Here is a 12,109-nt window from a genome sequence, read left to right on the forward strand (position 1 = left end):
AGTGATAATAGGTAATGATTTATTGAAGGTTAAATTTAGGTGGTTTTAAATTCGTTTTTACTTGAAACCATTGTATCTGACTTCGTATTGTTCACATTTAAATGTATTCTTTATAGAATTGTAGAGAAAAGTTAGCTCTATAACTGGTATAAATTGAAATGTTTTAGTGATTATAGTTAATGGGATTTAGAAGGTTAAATTTCGAATGTTTTCAAATTCGTTCAAATTTCAAATATACGCATGTATCTCTCTATGTATTTATCAGATATCAATGAATTCATTACCGAATCGCAAAAAAGTTTTCTTTATAACTGATATTAATTGCAATGTAGTAGTTTTAATAGTAGAGGAGATATAAAAGAATAAATTTTGGAGGTTTTCAAATTCATTCAAATTTCGAACGTTAGTACCTCTTTTCGCATTGTTCAGATTTTATTGAATTATTTTACAAATTGTAGAGAAAAGGTAGCTCTATTACTGGTGTATATAACAATATTCTAGTAATAATGGTTATAATATTTAGATATAGAAGGTTAAATTTAAGTGGTTTTGGTATTCAAATTTCTAACCTTTGTATCGTTTGTCTATTATTCAAATTTAAATGAATTCTTTACCGAATTGTAGGGAATAGTTAGCTTTATAAGTGGTATAAATTTCAATGTTTTAGTGATAATGGTTAGTGAGATATAGAACGATGAATTTTGGTGTTTTTCAAATTTGTTTAAATTTCAAACCTTTGTTTTTCTCTTCGTATTGTTCAGTTTTGAATGGATTTTTTACCGAATTGTAGAGAAAAGTTAGCTGTATAAATTGAAATGTTCTCACTAATAATAATCACTATTATAGTTAATGAAATTATGTGAGCTGTTAACTGGAGAAAAGTATGATATAATTCTCATTCAAGAACCTCACTGTATCTCTAATAAGGTAGCAGGAGTTTCTTGGAGGTACAGGACGTATGAGAAAGGTGAGAGGTGGAAAAGAGCAGCTGTGATTGTCACTGATCCCATGTTGGATTTCGTTCTGTTGTGTGAACTCAGCGATGAAGATGCTGTGATGGTTGAGGTTCATAATGGAAGTGGACACAATTACTTTTTAGCAAGTATGTATCTTGATCTTAACTATGATATCAACAAACTGAATGAATTGAAATATAGATTAGAAAGGCTTAAGAACGGCTGCTACATAATCTGTATGGACAGCATCTGTAGAGCAAAATCCTAGTTCGACAATGTAACAAACAAAAGAGGAAGAACTCTGGAATCATTTCAGGCTGCAAACTCACTGATTGTACACAATGTTGATGATGGGCTTCCCACCTTCCACAGCTTAAGCGGAACCAGTAATAAAGACTTGACTATTTCATCTATTAAAATCTTTCGTAAACAACTAGAAAAACTTATTAATGGACGAAAAAAGCTTGTCAGATCATATAAGATTTCACATAATGGAAATCTCAATGTCAAAAGATATAGAATAGAGAAGGCCGACTGGAAGAGATTTGAAGAGGCTCTACAGGAAGAGTTTAAATGCAAGTGTTTGAATTCGAGACTCGATTCTGTTCCTTCAACCGAACAATTGGACTGCCTGCTTGTGAGAGAAGTGTCGAGTACTCAACAATTTACTTACTTCTATTCTAAATTTAATAAAGCTTTGAAAAAAAACCTGCCATAGAAATATTCCGATTATCGGTACAAGGAGGGGAAACAGTTCTCGGCAGGTCTGCTGGTGGAATGAAGAACTAACGAATACAAGGAAAGAGGTTAATGAAAAAATGAAAAGAAGACAATCAAATTGTGAAAAAGGAAAGAAAAAATATTATGAAAGTAAGAAGAAATGTGAGAAATGATTTCGCTAACCAAGTTAGAGTCGTGGAAGGCAAATCATCCAGTGGAGGAAACCCTTGGAATTTGGTGTATGAACTATCTTCTGGTAAGTTAAGAAACAAACTCATCATTTCTACTATCAGAAAGAGTGATGGAAGTTTCACAACTAATTTTCAAGAAAAAATAGAAACTATTATGGACAAAATTTTCCCAGTCGATGACTTAGAAATAGAGGACAGTTTTCATGCAACCATCAGAGAAGAAATAAGGACAATGTCAACCGATAATGATCAAGAATTCTCATTGGATGAAGTTAGAAGGGTTATTGTAACGAAGTTGACCTGAGCAGAGAAGAAAGGCCTAGATTGTTCTGGGAGTTGGCTGACCAAAGTCTATAACGGTCCACCACTGGGTAAACAAAAGGCAAGACTTTACCTGAGCTGGAAAAGAAAGGGGCTAGATTGTTCAAGGAGTTTAGTGACCGTAGCCTATAACGGTCCACCGCTCTGTAAAAGCCAGCTAAGGGAGCGGCCCCAGTTAGGGTGGGGGCAGTATGTGTTTTCACCAGCGAGTGGCAGGTGGGAGTGAGACAGACGGAGTTAAGAGTGAGACAGATGGAGTTAAAGTGGGGCAGTCCCAGTTGGAGTGGGGGAGTCGGAGTTGGAGTTGCGGTCAGACAGAGTTGCAGTCAGTCTCGGTTGGAGAGAGTTAGAGTTGAGTCGGAGTTCGAGAGAGTCAGTGTTGCGGAGTGCTTCAGAGTTAGTCAGTTAGGCAGATAGTCAGTTAGTGAGTAGATCTTTGTTAGTGCAGCTGAGACTAGTGCAATTCAGTGCAGTGCGGACCAGTAGTCAGTCGTGGAACAGTTTTATGGTGTTACGTAGTGAGTAAGTAACAGTAAACTTTTGTGACTGTTGTAATTGGTAGATGTAATGAATAGCAATAGTTGCTAGTAAATGTTAATGTTAGTAAAGTTAATGTGTTAATAAATCGAATTACTACTTATAAGTTTAGCGAGTTTTATTATTTATCAAACCCACATAAATTAAATTAACAAGTGGCAGTCACTAGGTGCAAGTAAAGTTTTTAGTAAAAGGACAAAAATTTTACATTATAAATAAATTTGCATCGAGGAAAACACCCGGAGGCGATGGTACAACAAAAGAAATAATGTTGAAAGTTTTTGAAAAGTTCTCAAGTTTATAGTGGGTTTGTACAATGTATGTCTAAAAAGAGGTTATTTTCCATCGGAATGGAAGCAATCTCTGGTCATTTTGCTTGTTAAACCTGGGCGAGAAAATTCGCAGAAGTAGGAAAGTATAGGCCGATAAGCTTGCTTGCTTCCATTTCGCGGAAAGGTATTAGAGAGACTTCTAATCGACAGAATTATGCACCACCATGGGGTGAACCATTTCCTTAGTGAGCGGCAAATGGGATTTACACCTCAGAGGGGACCGACGGATACTGTAGTTGATGTGACTAAGTACATTGAAGAAAACTTTCAGAAAAGAAGGAAAGTAATCCTAATTTCAATAGACGTTGAAGGCGCTTTAGATCCAGAAAGGTGGCCATCAATTCTACTCCAATTGAAATCTTTTAATTGCCCAAAAAATCTATATTAATTAGCACAGGTGGAATCGTTTCCACCAGAAATACGGATACTCGCATTTGCGGATGATCTACTGCTGATGGCGTCGTCCAAAACAAAGCTGGAGGTGGAAGGTGTTTGCAATGAAACACTGCAAATTGTTAATAAATGGGCTAGAGAAAACAAGATACTATTTAACCATAATAAAACGAAAGCTCTCTTTTTCAAGAGGAAGGGTGAACAGGAAGGGCTGAATTTATATTTGGATGGGGGCAAAGTAGAACTTGTCATAGAGTTGAAGTATCTAGGAGTTACATTACTGGAGATACAATTTTGACAAACATGTAGATATAGCATGCCAAAAAAGTCTTCAGATGATTAACATCCTATCTAGATCAGCCAAAGTTTGTGAGGCTCTCAAAACCATTTACTTGGCAGCCATTGAACCAATTCTCACATACGCAGCACCTGTATGGGGTAAAGCATTGAGAAAGAAGTTCAATCAAACTAAATTGAAGAGAGTTCAACGATGATGGCACTCCGCATAATAAAGGGATTTAGAACGATCTCTGATGCGGGTTTAGTTGTGGCTAACATTCATTCCATCCTGGTCAGATTTGATGAGTTAATAAAGATGTACAAGACATCAAAAATTGGACACGACAGTGAGGAAGACTATCAAAAACCAACTGACGACTCGGAATGGATACACGCGGTTCACGAACTAGACATTGACAGCATCGATGGGAGTGACTATAATTACGAAATTTACACTGACGGAAGTAAGACATCGGACGGAGTAGGCTATGCAGTTGTGGTGTTCAGCAAACTGGCTCTTCTGGAAACTTTTAAATACCACCTGGGTGCCAATTGTAGTGGCAACCAAGCCGAACAGCTAGCGGTGCTTAAGGCGGTGGAATGGTTTCTGGAACACCGAATGAAGGAGCCAGACTTCTATAATTTCTCCTATATCTTCTTGCTATAATCAAGACTGACAGCAAGATAACTATTGACTATTGATAACTATTAACTATTGACAGTATTAAAAACAGAGACAAACACTGGCCACTTATAGAACAGATCCGACAGGCAGTTCTCGCCACAGATAACACACTCAAACTACAATGGACAAAAGCACACGTCGGGACTTAAGGCAATGAACTGGCTGACACACTGGCTAAAGAAGCGACAACGCAACATGTACTGCAGACTTACTACCACAAAGCACCTAAAGCTTATCTGAAAAACAAACTGAAAGTGCTAGGTTGGAGAAATTGAAAGAAGACTGACGAACACGACTAAGGGGAGGGAGACACACAAGTTCATACCGACAATACAAAACTGGATAAAATGCGACATTTTAAAATTAACTACAAACTGGGACCCACCTAATATATGACTGTCCACTTCTGGAACGGTACAAAAATCATCTAATTCAACACCTTACGACCACAGGACACAACTGGCCATCGAAACATCTTTACTTCTTTCAAGAGACTATTTACCATCATTAGACAAATTTATACATTCAATACAAATAGACATTTTTTGACTAGACCGACAGAAATTTTTGATGAACATTGTATATATTATGTAATGTATTTAAATATTATGATATCTATATACAAGGTGTGGCTGTTAAATAACGAGACTATTGCTGTAAAACATTTTATTTTAAATTTATGCATATTTAGTTATTATCACCTTCAATATACACCCCTCCCCTATCCCTACAACAACGCTCCATGCGATTTTCCATTGTTGGAAATAGTGCTGGAAGTCTTTTTCTGTGAGCTCCTGCATGACGCGTGCCGCTTTTTCTTTCACAGCTTCAACGGACTGAAATCGTGTTCCTTTTAATACAGATTTGACTTTGGGGAACAGATAAAAGTCAGGCCAATATGGCGGTTGGCCTAAAACTGGGATGTTGTACTTGGCTAGAAACGTCTTGACAGACAATGCAGTGTGAGCCGGCGCGCTGTCTTGATGGAGAACCCATGCTTGTTCTTCCACAAATCGGGTCGGTTTTTCCTTACTCTTTCAAGGAGTTGAGAAAGCATCTCACGGTAGTAATGTTGATTAATTATAATCGACATTTTCATCCGTTTTAGGCGCCACGGTAGCCGAGCGGTTAGAGGCGGGACCAGTAAATGTATTGTGGTACTGGGTTCGATTCCCGGTCTTAGGCCTTGGATTTTATTTAATGGTTAATAAAAAAAATTTACAGTAAAGTATGTTTGCTAGTCGCCTCCGTCCACGACACTTGATTGGTAGTTGGACGTTAAGCCCCGCCTGAAAAAATAGGCGATTACTTTACTTTACTTACTTACTTTTCATCCGTTTTGGACGTGGAAGGGGACACGGGCGGTCATCATCTCCGAAGTCTTCTCGGCCATTTTGAAAACGCTTGAACCACTCAAAAACGTGCGCACGTGATAAAAATTCATCGCCATAATTTTCTTTTAATAAAAGATAAGTTTCAGTAGCGGTTTTATCCAGTTTCATGTGAAATTTTACAATTCGTTGCTCTACTACATGTGTAGTATCATGTTTTCGGCAAAACGAAACTTACACCTCTTGCACAAACGACGGTTCCGGTAAGACAGATTTCTCTACAAACATGTGAGCCGCTGCAATCGAAAGAGAAGGCTTTATGCGCTGCACAGCTGTCGGTTGTTAGGATTTGGCGCATGCATAGTTCTTCTGTAACAGCATCAGTCTCGTTATTTAGTAGCCACACCTCGTATATTGTTAAATAGCATAATGTATTATAAATGTATATATGTTGTATATTATTGTGTATTATATATTGTATTAATATATATTAGATATTGTATGTATAACTATTCTGAATTATCATGAATATTTAGTTTATTATTTCATTAAAGATTGCATTTGTATACAATAACATGTACGAACAGTGTACATGTTATGTGATACTGTAAATTAACTCCCTATCAGCAGCGGTACTGTTGGTAGGAAAAAAAAACCACTAAGGGAAGTGATTTACTTGAACGTATGGTCATTTGTTCCGAAATTCTATGTGGATATAGCATTTGTGGATGTTGATGTCTACATTAGAAAGGGAGTTTGTCCCACTTAAGTAAGGCCCCTTTTAAACTGATTTTTGTAACTAACTTATGAACTAATTTTATTATAGGGACAGAAACTGAAATATCCGGAAGTTGTGCCATTTCGTCTAACCCAAAACATTGTACGGGCCTTTGGCTCGACCGGCGTGGAAGGAGGATTCATACGGTGCTGTGAGATCGTGTGCAAAGTGACCCGCGCCAAGTCGGATCAGTTGATCTCAATAATGAAGCCGTTTCTCTATTGCGATGTAAACAGATCCTGGCGCGCAGTGTCGACCGAATGGGCTTACTTCAACCAGGACCAAGAGCTCAACGAGCAGGTAAGAAGGAGCATCTGTTACATCGTCCAAATTTTCTAAAATTTGAGTTGCTATCGGAAGTTCTTATTCCCTGAACACGGAATAGCAATTAGTAGAAATGTGTCATCAGTTGTAGTCTTATATATTGGTACTCTGTAGTACGCCTCCATCAACTAATGGTTTAAAGCAATTGAGTGAACACATAATCGGGTTTTTCGTTCTTTTCCGCTCCGAACTTTTTTTCTGCCATAGATACTTGAATGTTATTAGTGATTGTCCTGCAGAATAGTCATCTTGTTTCATACTGCTTCCAATAGTGAGTAATCTATTTGCAAATTGTCTGCGCATTGTGAGGTCACTTGACTGTCTGTTTGTATCAGCACTTTTTCTCAGTCAACTTTTTGTCTATGGGACGAAATTCTAATTAAAGCCCATGTCACTTCCTCTAATTATTCGAGCAATACTGGCATAAACTTCTTAATAAAAACTTTCAATCTAAAAAGTTGAGTATAAGGACAAAAGCAAGTACGCAAATCAGCAAATACCTAACGTCATTCATACTTCAGCTCCCTTTCCCTAACGTATTAGAATCGCTAAAGTTCCGCAGTTATATTAATGAAATTATTACTACTGAGCTGTCCAGATTTAAATTGTGTTTTAAAAGAAAATTATCGAAGATAAAATATAAATTATTAGCAGTTAAGTGTTACTACATAAATTAAGTGGCACTTCATCGATGACACATATTTCTCTGTACATACAGGCTCTGCGCAACGTATTAGTCATGCAAAAAAAGCTGAAGGGCGCAGTCCGTTTGGAGGGTGGTGCCATGACGGAACCTTTCTCTGTGGAGGGTCAGGTGCGCCGCCTGGTGAACGAGGCCATGAACCCCGGAAACCTGTGTCGCATGTACCACGGTTGGGGAGCATTCCTCTAATACACACTAATCATCTTAGAGAATTCACAACAAAATGAAACGATTGTACCTGAATTTGTACCTGCAGAATTTTGTACGAAATAAATTTATGTTTTTTATACATGAGTATTTGTGTTTTTAATCTTCATTTTAGGCAACAATTGTTTTGGAAGGTGTGTGACTAACATGGTATACACCGGAGCTAAAATACCCCGGCTCAATCCTGGAATTCAGGTGAAGTCGCTGATAATTCAGAGTGAATATTAAAAGAAGAAATAAGATAAAGTGATAAGTAAAACCAAGGAAAGTAGAGCACGGGGACCAGACGTCATAAACATTTTTGTATTTATTTATTATGTTTTTTGTATTGTTTGTACATTGTTTTTTGTATTGTTTGTACATTAACCATTATTGTTTGCGAGGGCTAGGAAAAAACCAACATATTAGTATTCACAGTTACTATTGGCTCCTAATGCCTCGATATATTAATATATTGGTGGCGAAAGCAGCCCTATCTTTTTCAAAGACGTTCATAAATATGTTTAGTTTTTGTCGTTTAATCAAACCTTAGATACCCATGCACACACATCAATGTCCCAGATTTTCCAGAATGCTAAACCCAATAATTTTTCAATCTATTTATTTAGAGTAAGAAGAGTGTCTTCTCTTAGATTAGAAAAAAAATTTTCTTTTAAATTTAAAAGCACTTTAGGCAGAAGTTTTCAAATTTGGCTCCTCGGCGTTCTGACAATTGTGTAAATTTGAAGAATTGTAACATTGCGGAATATCATCTATTTAGTTTTTATTGCCTGCCTTTTCCATCTCTTTCCCACTCTCATCTTGTGGAATGTATATTCAAACCTTTAGTACCGCTTCCACACAGAACTTTACGAATTTCTACCTTTTGTATTTCTACTTTTTCTTTAAGCATACTTTCTTGTACGTTATTTTCTTAGAGTTTCCTTATCCCAATTTGGCAATAAAAGTCTCTCATTTTACTACAACACCTTTCAACTTTTCTTTATTGATTGTGAAGTATATTGCAGTCTTTTTCTGGCTAAGAATAGGTTGAAGCGTAGACTGAATATAATGAACGATTTTATTGTTTTCGTTATTTAGACTAAGCGAGGCTATTCTATCAGAAACTGTTTTGAATTCTTGGACATTTTTTTTCATTGTTTGTTGGTTACAAAGCTAATTCCGTTTCTTCCTTAATGTTCACCATATTACATTAAAATGCAGCCTGAATTTCTTTCAATGCTTTCTTCCTTTCTGCCAACTCTAAGATAAAAAAAAAAGTTGCCTATTTTTTCAAGCGAGGCTAACGTCCAACTACCAATTAGGTGTCGTAGACGGAGACGGAAGCTCATACTTTACTATAAACGATATCTTATAAAAAAAAAAAAAAGTAATACGCGGGATTCGAACTGGGAATCTCCCACTTCGAGCCACGCTTTTGGCCACTAGACCAACACCCGCCCCAACTCTAGGATATCGATATTAGTTTGTGACCGTCCTTGTACTAATTCGTTTTTTTTTTCTTTTGCATCCGATTGTTCTTTCTAACATTGAGAGTTGCAAATTTTAAGTTTTTGTTTTACGCTTTAACAATAATTTTATATTTTTTTTTTTTTAACCGGGAGGTTTTGGTCACTCGTCCTCTCGGTGATCGACCGTTTTGAGGGTAGAGTTGAGTCTCTGTTATTTATTTCAAAATTACTTTTGTGAAGTTCCAAGACCTTTGCGTGGTTGTTACCGATGATAACCCTGGTTTCCGCTTGATCTTATTGTTTTTCTCTAAGGCTTGTTCTGAGCCGCTAGACTCACTTCTAAAACAAAAAAAGTTATCCAAAGATCCTGCCTTTTCCTATGTTCCTTATTCTTTTATCATGTTGCATTACTTTCAGTTTTTCATTCTTTGGCCTTTTTGAAGATTTACTTAATTCAACCGTTTCTTTTTATTATTTGATCAAATTTGATTGTTGTGTATTTTCCTTGTTCCCTGGCTTTCAGAGTGAAGAACCTCCTTAGAGAAAGAAGTCTTCTGTTGAAACATTTCTGTATCCCAAAGCAGTTTTTTGTTGCTAAGAATGTCGACTTTTTCTCTCCAAGTTGTGAAGCCAAAACTAGAGCCTCTTTTTTTTTAATTTAATTTTTAATTTTTCTTTTTTGTACAAAATCTGATTCAGACTCTGTTCTTCTAATTCTGTTACGAATCAAATTATAAACTTTCATTTCTAAATCGACTTTTTTTTTCTTTTTTTTAAAGCTGAGGATTACGAAGCTGTACATTCTAGCTCCCAATCTAGATAGTAAATTTTATGCTTTGCTTTATTTACTTCTTCACTTATTATATTAAATGGTTCTTGACTTTTTTCTGATTTTTTTCGGAGAAGTTATTATATGTTTCATCTAACTTCAACTAATTTCTTTCCTTAAATTTCCTTTGTGACTAATAAAGATTTAATGGTTTTAAGATCCATAATTGGCTTAATTTGATTTTATTAGTTACATGAAAAACTGAAGTTAATTTTTTTTATGTAAAGGTTAGAGAGTGAACAGCATACAAGCTAGTAGAGTAATAAGATACAAAAACATGAAGTTAAAAGTACGTTAGCTTTTTATACTAACCTCAAAAGTGCTGTACTCTATTCTTGTGAATATTATTGTGTACTTACTTCACCTTATCTAGTAAACGCGTCCGTCAGAATTGCTTATTTATTATGACGTATGTGCTCCCCTCTCTGATTTTTCAATAAATCTGTTTGAACTGATGCTACTAAAATAACTTTTCTTTCAATTTCATCGAACTGGTTTACCATTTAAAATTTTACGTGAATTTCTAATTTTATCGAAAACTGCCGTCTAGAACCGTGATTGCATACTCTATGACACGCTCATTTGGGGTGACACGCATCGACAAAGAGAAAAAATTATTATATTAGTTTAATATATAGTGTATTAGTTTCAATATAAATTAATTTTAATATTATATAATTATAACATATCCTTATACATAAGAGTTGATCGTCAAAAACTGCACTGAAAAGCCTTTTTTGGGGGGGGGGGCAAAAACGTAGATTTAAAAGATTTCGAGAAAAAATTGCCAAAAATGAGCGAAAACATTAAACAAATTTTTTGCTTATACTTTTTTACCTTCTTTGTAAAGAACGTAGCGCCTAAAAACAGATGAATAAGGTGCCATTCGATTCTGAATTTAATGTAAATGTGCTTTTTGGAGGTCTGAAAGCTGTACATGCAATGGAAGAGGAGTCAGCACAATTCATTTATGGCCTCTTAAACATTTATTACTAAAACTCTGTAAAACATTTGAAAATTTGGCAGGATGGTGGGGTTAGGGTTCTCCTACGTAACATCAGAGTACCGTCTTGCTATTACTCTTACTAAGAGAAACTACTACAATCATTCACATAATCGACATGTGATCTTATTTTCTTGAATGAATTGTTATTCAATTCGAAATTTATATATTTAGATGTGTTTTTTTTTAGGTCTTGATGGTATATATTTTGGGAAGGGAGTTTGCCTCCACGTAAGAACACCCCTTTTCAAAAAGAAGTGTAGTATATTTATTTGTTTTAAGATTTATCTTATACAAAGTGTTGGTGTGAGTACAATAAACATTAAAGAACATAAAAACAAAAACATAAAAGATTGAAACCGAACAGAAAGATCTAAATTCTTAAACAGAGAATTAAAACTGTCCGATAGGACAGTTGTATAAGGGTTGATCATCAAAAACTGCACGAAAAAGCGTAACGTTGAAAAACACCCAACTATGACAATTTTTTTCTATTTTTCTATAAAAGATAAAATTCCCAAATTTTCTTTAAATTATTGGGCAAACCCTCCTTTATAACTGTAATTTTTTTGCAACCACCCAGATCTAATAGGTTTCGAGAAAAAAGTTGCCGAAAATGAGAAAAAACGGCTTTTTCAAAAAATGTTCTTGTTCTTGTTCTTGTTGTTCTTCTTCTTGTTACCTTTTTTGTAAACAACGTAGCGCCTAAACGCGTGAACCGATTTTCATGAATGAGGTGTCATTCGATTTGGAATTTTATGTAGATGTGCCTTTTGGGGTCTCGGCGCTGTACATCGAATGGGAGAGGAGTTAGCCCCCTTTATGTAAGGCCCCCTCCAAAATTATTTATTACTAATAACTCTGTAAATCTTGGCCCGATTTTGATAGAATTTGGTAGGATGATAGAGTTAGGGCTCCCCTACGTAACAATAAAGCGACGATCTGCTCTTACACTTGTTAAGGGAAGTATAACAATCGTTTCAGATTATCGACACGTGAACCGATTTTCATGAATGAAGTGTCATTCGAATCGAAATTTTGTACAGATTTGTACTTTAAAAGTCTCGAC

General features: G+C 35.8%; 1 protein-coding gene across 2 annotated transcripts in view; it reads left to right on the forward strand.

Moving 5' to 3' along the window:
- Window positions 1-7,845, forward strand: part of mei-41 (ATR serine/threonine kinase meiotic 41) — a 105,405-nt gene extending 97,560 nt beyond the window's left edge. For both annotated transcript variants that reach the window (XM_074143649.1, XM_074143650.1), the window contains 2 exons: window positions 6,572-6,823; window positions 7,566-7,845. In XM_074143649.1, coding sequence (XP_073999750.1) covers window positions 6,572-6,823; window positions 7,566-7,739 — 426 coding nt within the window. In that variant the 3' untranslated portion in view covers window positions 7,740-7,845. The remainder of the gene's footprint in view (window positions 1-6,571; window positions 6,824-7,565) is intronic.
- Window positions 7,846-12,109: the final 4,264 nt, after the last annotated feature.

This window comes from Rhodnius prolixus, unplaced genomic scaffold (assembly GCF_049639745.1).
Source record: "Rhodnius prolixus isolate KJV_2025 unplaced genomic scaffold, Rpr scaffold_12, whole genome shotgun sequence".
Classification (NCBI taxonomy): Eukaryota; Metazoa; Arthropoda; class Insecta; order Hemiptera; family Reduviidae; genus Rhodnius; species Rhodnius prolixus.